Source organism: Astatotilapia calliptera, chromosome 22 (genome assembly GCF_900246225.1).
Source record: "Astatotilapia calliptera chromosome 22, fAstCal1.2, whole genome shotgun sequence".
NCBI lineage: Eukaryota > Metazoa > Chordata > Actinopteri > Cichliformes > Cichlidae > Astatotilapia > Astatotilapia calliptera.
The window spans coordinates 652,808-674,153 of record NC_039322.1 but is presented as its reverse complement, the minus strand read 5'-3'; the positions used below and the strand labels follow the sequence as shown (position 1 = coordinate 674,153).

The 21,346-nt window shown below is 49.7% G+C and overlaps 1 protein-coding gene across 1 annotated transcript in view; it reads left to right on the top strand.

The window, feature by feature from the left end:
- LOC113014774 (glutamate receptor ionotropic, kainate 5-like) overlaps nucleotides 1–21,346 on the top strand; it is a 212,185-nt gene that overhangs the window by 124,591 nt on the left and 66,248 nt on the right. Inside the window, exon 3 of the mRNA XM_026156512.1 lies at nucleotides 11,885–12,043. Within this exon, the coding sequence (XP_026012297.1) occupies nucleotides 11,935–12,043 (109 nt within the window). The 5' untranslated portion in view covers nucleotides 11,885–11,934. The remainder of the gene's footprint in view (nucleotides 1–11,884; nucleotides 12,044–21,346) is intronic.

Genomic DNA, 21,346 nt, shown 5'->3' with positions numbered 1-21,346 from the left:
TCATTTCTCATCAGCTTTGTTCAGCTTTTCAGTCCAAGCGTCATCAGCAAAACAAATAAAAGCAGCTTGCTGTCGCAGCGAGCGCGTTGGCAGACGGATCATCTGGATTCCTGCTGGAATTTAAAAGAAGCCTGGTGTTGTTGTGCAGGAAGCTGAGCATATGCTCGAGTTGGTCTGATCACAGAGGATACAGTAACAGGATTCAGTGACTGATCAGGACCAGAGGCCAGTTTTCCTTCTGTGCATTAAACCAGAACGATCATCAGGTGGGCGTCTCACTGTTTCAACTTTAAACCCTTATTTTCATGTCAAATTTCATACGCTGTGTACAAATGTGATGCATCAACAAATGACCCACTGGGCTGTCAGTTAATGCCAGTATGAGTCCAGTCCACACACGCTAACGTGCTCCAGAGGACACCAACACCACAAATACTCCAAACATGAAGCTTGACATTAGTCGGGGGGGAGGATCTGTGAACACGGAGGTCTGTGGGGACGCGTCTCAGAGCCGGCCTCAGTCTGTGGAAACGTTAGAATACAAGTTCTCTCTGATTTATTGGAAAAGTGCTGTGACTGAACATCACAGAACTCGTAATGTGACAAAGTCAAATGCAGGAACGCTGCAACAATAACAAAGCTGCTGTCAGAGACAGAAGATGCTGCGCTAATGAGCCGAGAGCGCGTCGTGATGGAAATCCCCAGATTTTCAAAGCCTGAACCAACAGGTCTAAAATTAACCCCCATCTGCCGGCGCGCTCCGGCCGCGGCCGTGTGAAACCTGTCGGTATTTCCTGCGTTTCATCTCCACGCGCGCAGCTCTCTGTCGGCGTAAGCCTGCAGAGGAGCTGAAGTCACAGAGGATGTTGAACCTCGTAGGTGTGAACGATCCCACAGGACACCGAGCTTCTGTTCATCCTCCTCCTCATCTTCCTCCTCGCTCTCATCCGTCTGTGCCGCTTTAGTCTGTCTCTGCCTTTTATCCTTTCTTTGCTGCAGTGGTGGAAGGTTACCAAGTGCATCCATCCAAGTCTGTGCCAGCCTGGGAATCACTTCCAGCTCAGTGTGACGCTGCTCATTTGTGTTCTGTGGTGTTATTGAGCCTGACCAGCACACAGTTAGCGTCACCTCGTTCCTGCTGATCCAAGAAATCAGAGTTATTATTTCTGCACGGCTGCATCCACCTGTTGGAAAGAGTAAGCAGGATGCTTCCTGTGCAACCCAGGAACTGGCCAGATGTTTCATCACATCTGACATCAGAGCGGCACTTCCTGTGTCGATGCGCGTTCTCTGCATTCGACCCACGTCCTGGGAAGAGTGAGCGGTCAGCGTGCAGCAGCTTCAGATGTCACTGTGAGGACATAGACTCACCTGACCGACACCTGCGTCCCTCAAACAGCCTGGAATACACACTGATGTTCAGCAGGAAACAGAAAGCAGGCTGTGCGCTTCACGGTTTAACCTTCTGATCGCACCTTTACTGTCGTTGCTCTAAAATGAAGGAACCTGCTCACTGCCTTTAAATACCAGCCGGTTTCCTGAGTGGCTGTGGGGTCGCCCGCCCGGTGCTGTCCTGCAGGATGCTGCAGGGGTGGAGATTATGGGCCGGTATCGGGCTTCAGGCATCACTCTTTTGTATCTACAGTTATTTAAAAAGAGAAGAAGAAGCCTCTTCATGGAGGATTTGTGAAACCACGCACGCTTGACTTCAAACCGCTGCTCGTTGGCGGCGCGTCTTCAGAGAGTACCGCACAAACAGCTGTTATGCTGCTAACGCCGGCTTTGTTCAAAGCTCCGTCGCACTGAGCGCCGTCTTCACCTTCTCTCTGTTGTTTGCGTCCATATCTGCGCTGCATCGCTCTCGGCTCTCTCCTGTCGTCCTCCCCGTCGCTCTCCCTCCGGCCGCCACATTGCATTGTGAAGGTCAGGCGTCGACTCTGGAGCTCTCCCCGCTCGTCCCTCTCTCTCCATCGGGGCAGATTACGTAAGAATTTAATTCTGAGGTGAAACCCACTCATGAGCTCTGCTCCACAGTGACGTGCTGTGTGAACCTATCCACTGAAGAGACAAAAGCACCAGCATTACTCACTGTGTTTCAGTCACAGGCTGCAGATTTTCAGGACCAAACGTGGATTAAGAGCGTCACTCTTTCCTCCAGGCGGAGCAGCAGGAAGAAGCAGATGTTTCCAGATGTTTCAGATGATGCAGTAAAACCAGAGCGCTCCACCGGCGTCAGTCAGCTGCAGTTCGAGGCCTTCAGCAGATACAACAGCACGGCCTCCCGTGTGTTTGCAGGAAACCGGCCTGGTGGTGAGGTCATGCGACTTCCTGACGGTCCTCCAGTCTAAATGACTGCACAGGCGGTTTGTCCCGCCCCTCTGAAACCATCCACTGCGGTGTACGAGCAGCACGAGGTGGTTAGCCTCAGTCTCTGTATGATTCTAACAGGAAACACGTTTTAATGTCAGGAGCACACACGTGTCAGTCAAGCAACCTTAAAAGAAACGAGACATGAACAAGCTGAACTTTCCAGGAACTCCTTGAGAAACTTCCAGACTGTGACCTTTCTAACCTTCAGCTTAAACGACGATGACGAGCCGCACGCTGCTGATGAAGCCTCGCAGCAGAGCCTCCGTCCTGCCTGATGGAGGTGGAGGAGACTCCGGCTGTGTTAGCGTTTGCTATCAGGCGTTTGATGATGTCATTACAATAATTACTGCTGCAGGAGGACAACGCTAGAAAAGAGCAGGGTCTGCTGTGAAAGCTCGTCTCTGCTCATATTAAACTTAACGTCCATTTCATGTCTTTCCACCGTCTCCTCTTTTCATCCTTTTATAATCCTCACTGTTTCTCTTCCTCCTCACCCCCTCCCTCCTCTCTCACACCTTTCCCTCCCATATTGACACCAGATTCACCCTCTCTCCCTCGTCTCCTGGGCTCCGTCCCGTCCATCCTCCCATCGTTTCCCTCCTCTATATTTGCTGACAGTGGACTTTATTTTCCCTGCTGGCTCGCCTCCGGAGCTTTCGCCCTGCCGGTCGGCCTCTCCCAGGTGCAAAGGGGTCGAGCTGTCACCTTCACACTGCTGCAGCAGCATCCATCTCTCTATCATCCATCTGTCCTTTGTTTCTTTGTGTTGCTCTGTATGCCAAACCGTGTAGGAGACATAAGGAACAGCAGCGTGAGCAAAAAGCACCACCACATATTTACTTTCTGTGGTTAATAAACTGCAAGCTGCACATTTGATGTTAGTGGCGCTCTAATGTGACCTCTCTGAGGTCATGTGACTCAAGACCTGCAAACTGCACATTTCAACAGTGCAGAGATGACCCAGGTGCACAACATCTTTTTTACAGGACACGATACGTTTTCTTCTTCTCTGTGCCCGTGAGAGTCGAGCACAGGCCACAGGCCGCCTGTTCGATGCTCTTTAGCTCCGTGGGGACGTTTGATTCTGTTTGCAGCTGAAACAAAGATTCGACTGGTGTTTGTGGATTGTCTGCATGTGTTTTCCCTTTAATGAGGACGTTCGTGTACCTGCTGCTGATCACGAAGGCCCCGGGATTTCGCGGATCCTGCGTCGCATTCAAAAACAAGACGAGAAACAAGTGGAAGAGTAATTTGTTCCCACACAACAGCTGACACGTTCCTAACATGTGCACATCTTTATCTTTGCAGGGGAGAAAAGCCTCGAATTACAGCAGCTTGTCTCGCTGCAGTATTTCGTTCACGTCTCCATCCCTCCACCATCCGTCAGCACCGCCCTGCCTGTCCTGTTTCCTCAGAAATATGTTTCCCCCTCACACGCAGCCTCTTTAAATTACCTCACCATCATTTTAGCGTGACAGCGAGCGAAGCGGCCCCTCCGTCACCTATAACTCCCGCCGCCGGCGTCCACAGGTGAATGCGTGTGGCGTGCTGGGCTCCTCAGGTGGAGGCGGTGGAGTTCTGTTTGTGTTTGACTAGCTTGTGTCTGAGCTCAGTTACAGATCGAGCTCGAGTCTCGGCGAGACAAATGTCAGCAGGTTTATCGGCTTTATTCCGCTTGACATTTAAAGTGAGAGTTTCCAGCGTCTCCTCGGTGCGCTCGCCTCCCGCTGAGGACTGCAGGTTATTGGAGGCGACGTGGGAGAAAGAGTTTACTGTGACCACACGCTGTACTGAATGTGGAGTCAGCGTTTTCTCCTGCAGATCAGCTCTTCATCTGTGCGTGAGGTTTTGCACGAACACACGAGCAAAGGGTGAGGCGTTCGTGTGCACAGTCAGCATCAGCAGCTGGATGCAGTGAGCTGATGATGTTTCACACAGGAGGGTCACAGGGTGATCGGCCAAGATTTGGAGTAAAGACGTGAAGCTGTGATGAGCAGGTTGTGCTTTTGTGAAGGAGCTCGCACATGTTACCACGGTGACCCTCCCAGGCTCCGCCCTGCTCCCTGTCACAGACGCCACAGCTACCCTGATGTAACTTGGAGAGGGTCCATCTGTTTTTGACCATGCTGAGTTTGCAGCAGGAGCTCAGATGAACGCGTCCGTACCGCCTTGCTTCAGTCAATAAGAGGACACAGTGGGTCCAAAACACCTGTGAAACTTCCACAGGTGGAAGTGAAACTTCCACAGGTGAAAGTTTCCACAGTTTCCACTGTGGAAGTTTCACCTGTGGAAGTGCTCTGACCATTCGAGGGACGGGCCTAGAGCAGGAGGCAACGCTCTGACAGGTACAACAACACGGGGACCTGATGATGAGGACGAGCGGCAAACTTTACTGAAACTTTAACGTCTGCGGAGACGTTTTCCTCGCCTCCCGACTCGCTGTTTTCCTCGGTCGATACCCCCCACTGCTGCTTCTAAATTATCTGATGAATAATGTGTGCTGAAAGCTTCGAGCCGTCGATAAGTCTGTCGGTGACGGTACCACCAAGACGGATTCCTCTTTCTGTTCTTCGGCTGAGCGATGAGCTTGAGGTAATGAGAGAACGGATCAGAGCCGTCACCTGCCAGGAAACTGAACTCTCCACTGTTCTTCTTCCCATCAGCCCCGACTCACGCTCTCCTTCCTGTCTCGAATCATCTCTCATTCAGCGTCTGCTCAGCCAATGAGGTGTGAGATGAGGAGGAGGCGCTCATACGGCCTTGAGCCGTCCCTGGACTTGCTCGTGTTTATTCATCAGTGCGGGTCCATGTTGGGGTCTTTTAATGCAAATGCACATCTGACTGACTGATGACGCCGGAGCAACGCAGCCTCCCAACCACCCAACCAGTCTAAACCGGAGGAGGCGGAGCCTGTGGACGTACGATGAAACCTGAGTATGATGCAGTGCAGGAAGGGCACGGGACTCGACTCTAAATGTAGTTTCTGACGGCCTGTTTTATTTATTTATGTGATAGATTAAGTTCATTTCTTACCTAATTGTTGCTCATATGTGACTTCCTGGAGTGGGAGGAGCTTCTGTCTGCACAGGCGGCAGCTGAAGCTGAAGCGAGCAGGCTGTTGAAGCTGTAAGGGCGTTTCCTCAGTTTAAAGGCTCTTCATCCTGCCTTCAGTGCTCACGTTGACTAATGGGACCTGCTAATAGACAGCGTCGTGTGACGCTGTCCTCGCCTCGCCTCTGTTTCCACGCTTGACAGGCTGATCCTGAAGCAGAGCCACTGCTGGAAGCTGAACCGTGGTTTTCTTTGAGTTCCTCTCTTTGAATAATCCTCCCCTCAAATCTGACCAGAGAGCAGGATGATACCACCACCATCCAGGAGCCAGATTGGCACCAGCTGAAATTGACCTTTTACAGGTTTTACAGCTTTTCCTGTTGATAATGATGTTAAGTTCATGTTTTCTCGTCTCCTTCTTGTATAGCGAGTACAGAGTTGTGTGTATATGTGTTGAGTTCTTTGAATGAGTAAAAATGCTGCCACGCTTACCTCAGCAGCGTTTCTTTAAAATAACAGAGACGTTGAAGCTGCTCTTCTTCCTCTCTGATGCAGATATCTGAGGGATTCTGACAGGAAGTCCAGTTTTACGTGAGGTTGGTTTCAGACTCGACTCGATCGAACGCTGAACAAGAAGCGTTTCAGAGGCCGTCTCCTAACAAAGCAGCTGCCTCGTTAGGAGACGGCCTTTGAAACGCTCTGAGAAATAAATCCATGCATTACACAGCCGCCTGTAACTCTGGGCGTCTGAATGAAAAGCTCCTTTTTCCTCTGCTCTCTGTTTCAAAGCTTTGATTAAAACCGAGCCGGCATGCTGACCACCATAGAAAATGTTTACTGAAGTTCTAATTGGAGCTTTGCGCCGGCAAACAGGCTAAAAACAGACGCAGCGTGTCGCCCGGCTCGTCTCCTCGTTTCCTGTCGCTGGATCTGCTGCAGAGCGCCACTTTTCAGAAGGACGGCTTTACGTGCAGGAATCAAACCTCCCCGCTGTCGTCTGAAGGCAGAAATGTGCTGCGTGTCAGCGGCTGAATGAGAGGATTACCATGTCATTATAGTGTTTTGAGTCAGCAACACTCTTCATGATGCCACTGCTAAACAAAATCTCCTTATCCCCTGAAGGCAGAGAAAGCTAATATCCTATATTTAGGTGAGCATTAAGGGCCATTACCAGACAAACAGGATGCTTTACAGGGAACGCTCCGCTCCTGTTGGGTGGGGGCCTTGGTTTTCCTCTTTTATTGCATCAGAGAAAAGGTGGAGGAGGCACCGTCCTTCATATCTGGAAGCCTCGCGGCCCGTCAGCGTGAGAGCAGATGTGAGTGTGAGGCAAACAGAACGGCTATTTATATCTAACCACCTGCCCACCATCCACCCCAAGCACCTCCCTCTGAGGCCCTCTGCTGTGTCAAACACCCCCATCGCTGTGGTACATTACGTACACAGGTCTAGCACTGAGCTAACAGTGGCCACAGTGCAGTCTAACCTTTAAGGCGTCGCTGTGATGTCCGAGCAGCGGATGGGGAGGGGGAGGTTTGGATTTCTGAAGATTAAAAGGTGTTTTGTCCAACCTTTTGTGTTTGAAAGCGGCTTCGTGTCGTGGAAGCGGTCCGTCGAGCTAAACGGTCCCGCTGAGCTAAACCTCTGGAGCTGTTTTTAAGGTTTTCTGTTGTCCGGTGAACAAAGAGCACTGGCTGCTGCTGACGTGTGGCGTCGGGCTGTTCTACCACATTAACACCACCTTTCCTAAACAGGCTGATATTTCCCAGCTCCTTTAATTCCTCAACTATTTAATGTGCACTCACAGGCATTTCCCAGTGGAGAACAGGAACTGGAACATCTGCTGAGTCGGCACTAACAGCAGCTTCAGATGAAGCACGCTACAGCAGAAACCGTCTCAAGCCCGACTCATCAGCTTTGGACAGCTGGTCGCGCTTCAGCCAGTCATCGACTCCGTCATTGCTCCGTCTCGGTGTGCACTGCCCCTGTGAGTGCCCGCGCGGTACACGCTGCCTGTGACAGCGCTGCAGATAATCCATGAAACTGTGCTCGCTGAGTGGCTGATGGGTCTGTTACCAGGTGGGTTTATTTCCTGTTATGATGTCCCTGGCGGCGAAATTTTGAACCTTACTTTGTGCAGGCGGCACGCTCTCACTCAGGCTGATCACATGACCTGGCACTTCCTGTCTGTCTGCCTCGTTCTGTCCTGTCACCTCTGATCCTCGGCCGCTTTGTGCCGGGCATTCAGACCTCATCTCACACGTCCTCGGGAATATTTGCCAGCGTGTGATTGCCGACGCTCTGACCCTCGCCATCTTCACTCGATGAAGCCGGGCTTTAAAGCCTCACGCTTTGCTGCACTCGCTGTAAGTCGCCTCGAATGAGTGTCGGCTAAATGCCTCCACAGTGAAATGAGACGGCACTGAAGGCAGCTAATAGAGTTGCGGCTGTGATTAGCCTCCGAGCTGCTGCAGTGAACTGCGGTGGCGGCTCGTACCAGCGGGGTCCCGCTTGGCTCTGCTCGCCGGCTGACATGATAGCACTTCCTGTAGGAAAGATCCTAATTAATTGTTGTCATCATGTGTTTATTTGTGCCTGCGGCTGCTCCTCGTTTCCTGTCTCATCTCACCATCACGTCTCCGTCTGCCCAGTTTACTGTCGCTCACACTGTCGCCTTATATTCCCTCGTTGTTCGTGTCCTTGCTGTTTCCTCCACACTTTCAGCTCCTTTCTTAAACCTTCTGTTCGTCCTGTTCTCCGTCAGATTCTCTCCAGGAGCCGCCATATCAGCTCTACTGGAGCAGCTTTGCATGAGTCACTGTTCAGAATAATCCCCATGTGTCTGACACCAAGTTATTGTCTTTTTTAGCTCCGCCCCCTTCAAGACATTTCACCTTGATTGGTTGCCCTTCCAAACAAACCACTGGAGCAGCAGGTGGGTGGGCTGTGGTGCAGAACCTCCCACGGTGAATCACAGCAGAACCAAAGCGTGGTTCTGATACGCCCCTTCAGCGTGGACGGTTGCCTGTTGTGTGGTTGCACTCTGACAGCCTGCTAAACATCTGTACGCAGTGGTGGGGATGGTTTTTAGCATTTTAAAATCTCTCTCTGCTGTAAAGGAATCATTTATCAGGCGGCCGCAGGAGCTCTACAGTGAAATCATCCTTGTTTAAAATGCTTGCTTGAGCGATGGTGTCTGAGCTCCACCCACCACCACAGCAGGCGTCACAAGGGGAATATCGAAACGACCGGAGGAGGTGAAGCGGCTCAGAGACGCTGCTCACCTCTGTGTACGATTTAGTTGGAGATGCTGAAACAAAGAAAGCCAGCCCGTTGTTTTATTATTAACTAATGTGACCGTCAGTCACACTGAGCTGTGACAGCACAGCGCTGTCTGTGAACTACGACAAACCAGGGTCAGAATGGGAGTCCAGCTGCTCGTGTGTTTCTGGCTCATCCTTGTACAGGATATAAACTGCTCAGAAATGGTACTGAAGCTGAAGGTGGTCGTGGCTGAAGCTCCTGCGACCAATCCTTTAGTGGCCGGCATGTGCAGATCTTCCCAGCCAATAGAATAAGCAGAAAACACATATACAAACAGAACAGAAGCTTTTACAGAAATAAATATTTATATCATGGACGATAGTTAGAAAAACAGAGTACTGTACAGTTATTAATATTATATAATATTATTAATATTAATATTTTATATTGCTGATAAAAATGGCAAACCCAGGTTGTAGTGTGCAGACAAAGCAGGGTACTGGAAGGAGTTAGGAATATTTATAAAAAGTACAGATTGTGCATTTTACCTGTGCATTAAAAAGTGACTCACTTTGACTGTGAGTCACGCAGAGCTGAACATGATTTACTGAGATATAGAAATGAATGTACTGTTGATTACACTGCGGTGGCCCATCATGGCAGCGGTGAAAGGATTTAGGACAGGACCTCCTCAGAACGAGGTCGACATCAGAACGAGGGCATGTGTTTAAAACGTTGTCAGGTTTGATATTTAACATCGGGTTCAGTCTCAGTGTTTCTGGGTCGAGTCTGTAGATGTTTGGCCTGTGAGCAGCTCGGATGGTGCTGATGGTGCTGATGGTGCTGGGGAGACAGAACTGAACTCATCAACACAGAGTGTGTGTGTGTGTGTGTGTGTGTGTGTGTGTGTGTGTGTGTGTGTGTGTGTGTGTGTGTGTGTGTGTGTGTGTGTGTTTCCTCCGACTCTGTTTCCTCCGACTCTGTTTCCTCTGACTCTGTTTCCTCTGACTCTGTTTCCTCCGACTCTGTTTCCTCTGACTCTGTTTCCTCTGACTGTTTCCTCCGACTCTGTTTCCTCCGACTCTGTTTCCTCCGACTCTGTTTCCTCTGACTCTGTTTCCTCTGACACTGTTTCCTCTGACTCTGTTTCCTCCGACTCTGTTTCCTCTGACTCTGTTTCCTCTGACTGTTTCCTCCGACTCTGTTTCCTCCGACTCTGTTTCCTCCGACTCTGTTTCCTCTGACACTGTTTCCTCTGACACTGTTTCCTCTGACACTGTTTCCTCTGACTCTGTTTCCTCCGACTCTGTTTCCTCTGACTCTGTTTCCTCTGACTATTTCCTCCGACTCTGTTTCCTCTGACACTGTTTCCTCTGACACTGTTTCCTCCGACTCTGTTTCCTCTGACACTGTTTCCTCTGACTCTGTTTCCTCTGACTCTGTTTCCTCCGACTCTGTTTCCTCTGAATCTGTTTCCTCCGACTCTGTTTCCTCTGACTCTGTTTCCTCTGACTGTTTCCTCTGACTCTGTTTCCTCTGACTCTGTTTCCTCTGACTCTGTTTCCTCTGACTCTGTTTCCTCTGACTGTTTCCTCTGACTCTGTTTCCTCCGAATCTGTTTCCTCTGACACTGTTTCCTCCGACTCTGTTTCCTCTTTTCCTCTGACTCTGTTTCCTCCGACTCTGTTTCCTCTTTTCCTCTGACTCTGTTTCCTCCGAATCTGTTTCCTCTGACACTGTTTCCTCCGACTCTGTTTCCTCTGACTCTGTTTCCTCCGACTCTGTTTCCTCTGACTCTGTTTCCTCTGACTCTGTTTCCTCTGACTCTGTTTCCTCTGACTCTGTTTCCTCTGACTCTGTTTCCTCTGACTGTTTCCTCCGACTCTGTTTCCTCCGACTCTGTTTCCTCTGACTCTGTTTCCTCTGACTCTGTTTCCTCTGACTCTGTTTCCTCCGACTCTGTTTCCTCTGACTCTGTTTCCTCTGACTATTTCCTCCGACTCTGTTTCCTCTGACACTGTTTCCTCTGACTCTGTTTCCTCCGACTCTGTTTCCTCTGACACTGTTTCCTCTGACTCTGTTTCCTCTAAATCTGTTTCCTCCGACTCTGTTTCCTCTGACTCTGTTTCCTCTGACTGTTTCCTCTGACTCTGTTTCCTCCGACTCTGTTTCCTCTGACTCTGTTTCCTCTGACTCTGTTTCCTCTGACTGTTTCCTCCGACTCTGTTTCCTCTGACTCTGTTTCCTCTGACTCTGTTTCCTCCGACTCTGTTTCCTCTGACACTGTTTCCTCTGACTCTGTTTCCTCCGACTCTGTTTCCTCCGACTCTGTTTCCTCCGACTCTGTTTCCTCTGACTCTGTTTCCTCCGACTCTGTTTCCTCTGACACTGTTTCCTCCGACTCTGTTTCCTCTGACACTGTTTCCTCCGACTCTGTTTCCTCTGACTCTGTTTCCTCTGACACTGTTTCCTCCGACTCTGTTTCCTCTGACTCTGTTTCCTCTGACTGTTTCCTCCGACTCTGTTTCCTCCGACTCTGTTTCCTCCGACTCTGTTTCCTCTGACTCTGTTTCCTCTGACTCTGTTTCCTCTGACTCTGTTTCCTCTGACACTGTTTCCTCCGACTCTGTTTCCTCTGACACTGTTTCCTCTGACTGTTTCCTCTGACACTGTTTCCTCTGATTGTTTCCTCTGACTCTGTTTCCTCCGACTCTGTTTCCTCCGACTCTGTTTCCTCCGACTCTGTTTCCTCTGACACTGTTTCCTCCTACTCTGTTTCTTCTGACACTGTTTCCTCTGACTATTTCCTCTGACTCTGTTTCCTCTGACACTGTTTCCTCTGACTGTTTCCTCTGACTCTGTTTCCTCTGACACTGTTTCCTCTGACTCTGTTTCCTCCGACTCTGTTTTCTCTGACTCTGTTTCCTCTGACTGTTTCCTCCGACTCTGTTTTCTCTGACTCTGTTTCCTCCGACTCTGTTTCCTTTGACTCTGTTTCCTCTGATTATTTCTAAACTGCTGCCTCCCCGTTGAAGAGCAGCGTCCTCGGGGCCGTACAGCAGTGCAGGGGGCTGTAACTGTGTCAGTGTGGATGTGCTGTGCAACCGTCACATGCAGGATTTCCTGCTGAAGTCTGCTGCTGAACGTGTGAAACGTGTGAACTGAGTTGTTGGATCTCACCTGTCCTCCTGTCCTGCAGGTGGCGGTACAGGCAGCCAGCAGACCATTCTCCATGAGGAGCGGTGGAAGATGCCGGCTCTGCCAGCACTGCTGCTGTCGATTTACACCGTCGCCTCGCTGCTGACCATGGCGCCGCTCTCCTTCAGCCAGGCCAACACCCTCTCTGCCGTCCGCATGGGTGAGTGACGTCACGCGTGTTTGAATCCCACTTGCTCCGTCTCGGTGTGCACTGACCCCGACACTCCCACAGACAGATCCGTAAAAGTCTGCACTCACACATCCACCCGGCCTGAGTCTGAGTGTGCTGTACGTACAGCTGTATACAGGCCAGCATGTCACTGATTTATCACCTTATTTCATCCATAATGTATCTCAGCATCTTCACACACATGAGTATGAATGTGCTGTGTGTGTCTGTGCCATGTTGCTACTGTCACTGCTGTCTGTCCTGTTAAGCACAGAGAAAAGAAGTTCCTTGCATGTGCACTTCCATACGTGCTCAGCACAGCTGATTCTGATCCATGTGGATCTCAAAGCTGCTCTAACAGGACCGTCAGGCTCTGCTTTCACCTGCTGACAGGTGAAAGCAGAGGTTCCTCTCTGCTGTCCACCAAACAGGAGCTTTCGTCCAAACACTAAAAGTTTTTGCACCGTCGAGTCGAGCGGGACGTCAAGTGAGAGGACGTGCATGGGATTGGCTCTTAGTTAAAGTGAGCTCGCTGCACCTTCACTGTTCAGCCTGGTTCATTTACAGAACTCCACCCACTCCACACCATCAACGCTGGGTTTCATGACGGTCGGTCACATTTGGATTTCAGTTATGAAAACAAGATCGTGAACTTTCGCTGCACTCACTTCTTATCGGTGTTTATTGCTGGATGTGATGTGCACCTTTCTTTTGCAGGCTCACACTCACTGATCTCGAGCCACAAACAGAGCGAGATGTAAACGCTGCGACAGGTTTAACCTCGCATTTCAGTGACTCGGTAATTTTTGCGTGTTTAAGAAGCTGTAAATGGGAAATACTGCAGCTGCAGTCTGCTCAGAGAGAAATACTGGCAGACTGCAGGGAGCCAGTGTGTGACACATGAGTGAAAGAAATGAAGCAGCGGTATTTTCTGTGGGAACGAAACTCGAGCACGTGCATTGTGTTCGTTCTTTCCACAGAACGCGGTGAAGGATGAGCAGCATCTCCTCCGTGTGAGCGCTCCTCTGCTCTCGTTTCTCCTCTCGCCTCCCACCGCCGTCTGTTTGCCATCTTGATTCCTCTCGCACGATCCCTTTGCTGTGTTTGTCTTGTTACGAGCCCCTCGAGGCCTCCCTTTGTTCCCGCTCGCTCTGCGCATCTCCTCGTGTCCGTCCTGGGTTTCTTCATTTGTAAGGGAGAACTAAACCGAGAGGAAACTGGATCGGGGAGCGTCTCCGTGATCCACGGCGAGGCCCGGGCACCGCTCTGCTGTCAGCACCCCTCGCTGCTCGTCCCGCGGAGGAAGATTAACTCGAGTAACAGCAGAGACATAAAGCTGCAAGTGCGAGTTCAGCCGATAAGGATTTTCTCCCTGCTCATCTCTCACCCTCGAGTTCAAATCCCTGCTCCTTTTTTATCTCGCGGGGCTTCAACAAAACCAGCAGATGCCTAAACCGAGGTTACCATGGCAACCAAAGGTTCACCTTTCACTGTGTCACTGTTAATACCAGCTGACTGATGCGCACACACACTTATATCTGACACACACAAAAGGAAGCTCTCGTTTCCTTCTGGCCTGGAGTTCAGTAAAAGCAGCAAAAGCCTTGACCTTTGACCTGCAGATGCAGGTGTGGAGCCTCATTGGTCACTCTCTGGCTCCCAGACCACAGCTGAGCCTCGGCAGCCTGTCCTACATGACTACCTCACAGCGTGGATCGATACCGTGTCTTCAGGCTCGCCGTGTGCACACGAGTTTCAGAAAAGAGGTAAAGTTGCTGTTTTTCTCAGCACAGTTTTGTACTGATCAGCTGCCTTTGAGCAAAGCATTTCTCTGACCACTGCTTTTTAACTGGTAGCAAGAAAAGCCTGCGTACTGACAGAGCGTCACACGGTTTGTTTCTGACCATCTCAGGTGAGTGAATGTTTCCTTTCTGCTGCACTTCTCTCTTCAGCTGCTGGAAAATCTCATTCAGTTCCACTCCAACACTCCACTCTGTAACCAGATTTTCAGGGCTCCTGATTCTGTGGTCGGGAAATGAAAAGGAGCGCAGGAAAGTGTTTTGGTAATCCAAAGACTGAGCTCATGATGGCAAACCGTCAGCAGTCAAACGCATGCTCGGTTTGTCCTGCGACAGATGCTGGAGGCTGAAACATCAGCTGCGATGCTGAGAATCAGGCTGGGAACAGATCTGCGTCCTCTTACTCTGCACAGACGCACGCCGCTGTCAGGGACACGAGGAAAGGTTCACCATGGGAGAGACATAAAAACACGCCGTGTGTTTCCAAAAAATGAATGAGCTCACCTGAGGAGGAGGATGGGAGTGAAGAAGAGTCTGTACACGTCACGGGACTCCGGATTTGTTTGGGATATTTCCTCGAACACATAAAAACAAAGTCTCCAAAGTTTCTATGTAGAGAGGGGGAAACCACTGTTTTACCATACTTTCATTTTAAAGAAAACTCCAGAAATAAAGGTTTTAAATGTGTTTGCTGTCCTGCAGCCACAGAGTACAGTCACAATACTGTGCTTCAGTGATTGATGTGATTATTTTCATGGTTTTGTGTTTTTATTGTCTGTGAGCAGCTGTTTCCTGACCTGAACACCACCCTGAGCACGAGGACGCTCTTCTAACACACGAAGGACATTTGCATCTGAGGGAAACGAGTTCATCTTTGATCTGTGCAAACAAACCTCAGTGAAAGTAATTACGAGCGCCGCGTTCCACAAACAGCAATCGCACCGCATGACTCTGCTCCGATTATCAATCAGATACGAGCCGATTCGTCGTCACGCAGAGAGACGACCCAGATGAGACGGAGACTGCGTCGGTAATTAGAGGAACTCTGACTTCGTGCTGCAGGTCTCCGACCGAGTCGCCACGGCAGCTCACGGGTCAATAAAGAGCTCCCGTCAATTATCGATCAGAGGAGAGGCGTCAACGTTATCACTGCAGTCAGAGAGCTGTTGGTTCAGATAGCAGCGCTTCACTGTAGATAAAGATGAAGCATCGACGGGCATCTGAAACACAGCCAGTTATTATGGCAAATAAAAGCGTGTTTAGTACCGTGGAAACGATCTCGCTGTTTGCTGGAGCGCTACAGCTCCACACGGTTGCTTTACATTAGCACCGTCTCATCGAGGATGTCCACCATCGTCCTCGGCTGTGTGACGGCTCCTTTTGTCTCACCTTAAGCATTTCAGCTTCTACAACTTGTTGTTTTAGTCAGCTGTTAGCATGCTCAAACTTCAGGTAATGTTAGCTGCTTTGGTTAGCGCGCCGTATCACGCAGACACAGAGTACCTGCTCATTGGTGCTCAGCAACATCCAATCATCTCGACTTTCACTCAACAAAACCAGAGTGCACGCTCTGTTAGTACAGTGACCTCACAGCGGTCACATGATGTCGTTACAAACTCTCCAACAGCCCAAACACGGCCCAGACGTCCAGCTCAGCTAGCAGATAGCTAGCAGCTCCAGCCGCCTCCCAGTCAAAGAGGCCACGCCCCTAATAATGCAAAACTATAAGCGCTGATGAAATGTACATTGGTGCTGTCCTCTAGTGGACATTGGTGGGACTGCAGCTTGTGGTGGGTTTCAGCATCCGCAGCTGTTCCTGGTGCGGAAGGACGACTTACAGCGTTTCATATTTAAACGAGCACGGAGATAAATCTAAGTGACATCATCATGCAGATACTTCCTCCTCTCGCAGGATTGAGATCCGAGCGGGAAGCATAAATATTGCAGTGAAGGATTTTAACAATTCAGCAGCATCAGTGTCCTTCAGCTGCTGCTAAAGATTGCCATGAATTATTTCAGCCTGTGCTATCAGTCTTTCTGAAGCAATCATTAGCTTATGCTCATCATTAAATATCTGGAAACTACAGCGGCGCCGGTGTAAAAGGTAGTTTGTCACTGCAGATTTATTTTTGAAAAATGAACTCAAAGTACATTTTTCACACTTTGGGCAGCTCTTATTTCTTCACTTAAGGTGTCACTTTTTATTTAAAAGGCAAATGTCTCACTTTGAAGAGGAATCCAAGCTGAATATAAATGTTGTACCTTCAGCCAAAGACATGTCCGTCAGGTCTGTCTGACGTCCACACCTGGACAACATCCTGCTGACCTGGACAGCAGCGCGTGGACGTTCTTCCACAGAGAGCACAAACAGCTGAACTGTGCAGGAAAATGTGTGCTTTAAAAAACAGCTGCATCGATGCCTGGTTTGTAAGTTTGCTCACGTCCAAAGAAACAAACAGCTGTGAATTTCCTTTTAATGAAGAGACTGAATATTCACCAAGAATCCACAGACATTACACGAGAGTTATGAACTGATTTGCATGTGTGAATTACATTTCATTACAGAAACAGGAAGTCTCTGAAACCACGGGAGTCTCTCTCCTCTTTAGTCTTTATCAGAGCAGCTGTTTCCAGATATTCCCAGGCCTCCGTGCCTTTGTTTGATTTTCCTGTTTGGCCTTTGTGTTTCACTTTCTTGTCTTGCACTCGACGCAGTCTGTAAAATCCACAAACAGGACTGAAACGTAAAACCTTCACAGTTTATGTCACAGAAGCCTTCAGACCAGAAGGTGGTGTAGACTCTTCGGACCTGCGGGGTGAAGGGTCAGGCTTTCCTGCAGCTTGCATGAAGCTACTGTGAATCACAGCACTGGGAACGTGAGCATTTTGGATGCCGTAGAGTACTTTTCCCATGTCTGAGGCACATTTACACTCCCCTCCACATGAACACGAGTCTGTCAAACAAATTGATCTAAATCTGTCCAGGACCTGTCGGACTGTAATCACTGATAATCACCCTGCAGCCAAATCACCAGGTTTTTGAAAATCGATGGAGCCTGAGAGACAGAAATAACAGACGTCAGCTCGAACTCTTTGTTTGGCTCTGACAAGATCTTTTCTCCGGGGCTATTTTTCCCGCCACATCACAGCTCACTAAAGAAACCAAATTTTAAGCCACCAGGGTGGGAAAAGAATCGATATGTCGGTAGAAACACAAACCCACTCGGTGTATATTGAATAACGTGAGCGTCTTGTTTGCCACCAGAGGATCGCAGCAGTGCTGTGATCGGTTGTGTTGATTCTTCCTTCTGCCTTGTCTCGTCTGTCGACCTACCGCGGCCCCCGGAGTCCACGCTTCCGCACTCATATCAAATAATGTCAACTACACGGAGCTCAGAGGTGGGAAGTGACAAGAAAACCTATTTGTCAATTTTTAGTGAAGGTACACCACCTCCGGGGCTGAATAAGATCAGTCTGCAGAGCTCTTTTTGCCTCAATAAAAGGACTTTTACCGTCACGTCTCAGGTTAGACGAAACGCACAGCGTGGCGGCCTCGTTTCATAAATACAGGATGACGCCTGTGTACCGGCGGGCAGCAAGACGGGAGCGAAGGCGTTCCCGCACCGCCGGGGTAACGAGTGCAGTTGAAACAGCATAATTTGCTATTAAATCTGAGTGCGGCTCGGAGGTGGTGAACGAGGCTGTCAGGAAGTAATTCACAGAAAACACAGACGGGGAGCACAGAGAATACGTTCATCCCAAACGAACAAACGAGCACGTTACCCTGCATACACAACGCAGCACAGTGCTGACTGGTTCCTTCCATTCATTTCACTCTGAAAACGTGCGGAAAACAAATACTCTTTGACCTTTAACCTGGACCTGGCTGGAGTCGGCTTTGTTTTAGCCACATGCTAAACAGATAAATTCCCAGAAAGCACGTTTCAGTTCAGAGAAATGTTTTTCTGTGTCAAGCTGTGAGTGTAAAACGGTTATAAAAGGAGGCTGAGCATCGAGGCCGGGCTGTAACCCTGGACTTGGACCTCATTAGTCACATTAGCAGCTCCAGGAATGCTAATGTCAGCCTGTTGCTTCCATACTCGGATTAGGAATTTCCCTGATTACCTCCAATGGCAACAACAGGTCAGAAGTTATTGAACTCTTGGGCTTTTAGAAACACTCTGCTGTCTCTGCAGCTGACTTCTGATGCTCGACCTCGCCGAGGCCCGCGGGGTGAGCGGTGAGCGAGAGCAGCCTGTGTAATCAGGCTCATCCTCTGAACAGCGCCGCGCTCTGCTCTGCTACTCACAATATACAGGCACTTATCACACAATCACATGGCCCCAGTTTTACTTCTCTAATGCAATAAATGTTAAGAATAAGTGCCGTGGTTATGAAGTCTTATCTCTTGGTGATGAGGAGATGTGCCATAAAGTCAGAATCACCAGACGATAAGTTCTGGCTATGAGACGGTGAGCTGTGATTATCAGACAGTAAATCATAAGAATAATCTACAGAGTTGGGATTACAAGGTGATAAATCCTAATTAGAGATAATCGGTTGTAATCATGAGATGACAGTGACTCTGTGAGCGAGCAGATGTAAGAGCTCACGCTGAGGAGAAAGTGTGTGAATGTGAGTGAACCGCTCCCTCGCCTGCTTTAATCTTAATGACAATAATGATTCTGCTCATCTGCCTCACTGTGTGGGGAACCGCCAACGAGCCGAGAGCCGGACACGGCGACCGACGCTCGGAGCGCCTCGCACCCGGAGACACCCGGAGACACCCGGAGACACCCGGAGACACGGAACTGACTGCGCACCACACACAGTGTGTGTGTGTGTGTGTGGGGGGCACATACTGGGCAAACTCAGTGTCCGAGTGCTGCTGATGAAGAAGACGTGTCATCTTCATCTTCCCTCCCTCCAGCCCTCCGAGCTCAGCTCAGGCAGATCACCTGTCCAGCTAATGAGTGTGCGGTGAAGGCTGGACTTCCTGCCTGCTGCGCTGATCCGGAGTCTTCGACGCTGCGCTCACCTGCTCGCCTCATTGAAGCAGAACAGGTTATGTGCAACACGCCCCTGCAGGTGGGAGGAGGATGGCTGTTCCCATCAGAAGACGCTGCAGGTATTAGATCTATTAGGTATTAGGTCTTTAGATTTTCAGCTTCACGGTGTCGCCTCTAAGGCTCTAAGAAGATCGCACCGGTCAGCACGAACCATGTGGCTCTCTTCGTGTTCCCCGATAAATCGCCTCGAGAGCTGTTAATTATTTACGAAACACAAATCAAATCCAGGACAGGCTTCCTGCTCGTTACGGAGCCTCAGCAGCACTTTGATTTTTAATCTCTTTGTGTGGAACGGTGGATCACACTGCCATGAACCTCCTCGTCATCATCCCCCCGCACATGCTCAGACCATCTCAGCCCCTCTGAGCTGTCCCTTTGATGGACTCGGTCCTTGTTATCCTGAAACGGTGTTTAACCTGGAGAACACCGCCGTGTCGTGTGGTTTTCCCATCAGGCCTCAGCATCAGCGGTCTGCACCTCGGCGGCTCGTTCGCCCTCTGGACGTACAGTAAATGAGCGGATCACGGTGTCAACATTCCCATCTGTTTATGTGCACATCCTGCCCGCTCTCCTAACGCACGCCTGCTCAGGAGTCAGGTGGGAGGGCGCAGCAGGAATAAACGTGGCAGGTGTCACCGCACACAGCCGGCGACTGGGCTGTAGCAGGAAATAGAAAGGAAATAGCTCCTGTCAGTGCTGCAGCTTCCCTCGACTTCCTGTTGACAGGGACACGGATCAAATCTATTTTTTTCTGCATCGTCATGCGGTTGACGATGGGATGGTGCCGGTTATACCGAGGAGAAGGCAGCTGGGATCTGAGCGACGGCACACTCGATCACCTGGTGTCTTCAGGTGAAGAGAGGGTGGCTCTGCACAGAAGAGATGGAGGTGACAGCAGTCTGCTCTCAGGCTGTGTGACGTAGTCTGAGCCGCTGGAGAGACCAAGCAAGATCTGTGGACTCTTTACAAAATGTTGGCTCATCTGTATCGGTCAGCCTGTGGAAGCCAGACACTGGTGTTTGCATCTGTATGGCGGGTAAAAAAAAGATGGCGGCACGCACAACAGCTCGTGGCTCTCTCTCTTTTCTTGCTTCGTTGTGCTAACTGGACTCTGGTCTTCATTTAGAACTTCCCATAACAGATGACTTTAGCCACACTCACAGCATGGCTGCCATCTAACCGCTGGGATGAAACCCGTGGAACCAGCTTCCAGTTTGGGTTCAGGAGACAGACACTATCTCTACTTTCAAGATTAGGCTTCAAACTTTCCTTTTTGCTAAAGCATATAGTTAGGGCTGGACCAGGTGACCCTGAATCCTCCCTTAGTTATGCTGCAATAGATGTAGGCTGCCGGGGATTCCCATGATGCACTGGGGGTTTCTTCTTCACTCACTATGTATTAACAGACCTCTCTGCATTGAATCATATCTGTTATTAACCTCTGTCTCTCTTCCACAGCATGTCTTTATCCTGTCTTCCTTCTCTCACCCCAACTGGTCGCAGCAGATGGCCCCGCCCCTCCCTGAGCCTGGTTCTGCCAGAGGTTTCTTCCTGTTAAAAGGGAGTTCTTCCTTCCCACTGTTGCCAAAGTGCTCATAGGGGGTCATATGATTGTTGGGTTTTCTCTGTATCTATTATTGTAGGGTCTACCTTACTATACTGTTGTTGTGATTTGGAGCTGTATAAATAAAACTGAATTGAATGATGCTGTGGACGGAGGAGGCAGGGAGGCTGCAGAGGGGATTGGATTACACTCACTCAGGCCTCCCTCACCTGCGCAGGACCCCCGACTCAGAACTGGAGTTATTACCTGCTGGACGTCACTGTGCTGTGACTGCTGTGTCATGATAATAACTGAGACCGCCATCTGCAAATTCCCTCATAGTTTAAACTTTAAACAGAATAAGTAAAGCTAATGTCTATGAGGGCTGATGTCAATAAAGAGCAGAAGCATTGCTGTAAACATGTTTATCGCTGCTGTACAATATTAACACAGGGGTCTGCGGGGGCCGACTCACTATTGCCTCTGCTGGAAGTGAGAGGAACTGCAGTTTTGCTGCTTGGTTAGCATGACTGAAGCTGACATCAGCACTTAAAGACCACTGCAGAGTTAACCAGCTCAGACTCTGAGCCTCTGAGCTCTGACGTGGACTGAAGCGCAGCGTGCATGTCCAAGAATGAAGAGGACATTTGTTTATCTACAGGGCAGCGACCTGATAACCTCACTGTCAGGTTAGAAAGCGTTCATGAGGAGAACAGAGTGTGACATCTAAACCCAGTGATCATTTATTTCCTCTCTTTCTTTACAGAGAACTCGGCAACAATTCTGCATGCAGACGACCAAATCTGAAAATTGCAACAGCAGATACGTTCCAAAGGAAATCTAATTGGATTATTCTTTTCTATTAGCATTTGGAGAAAACATT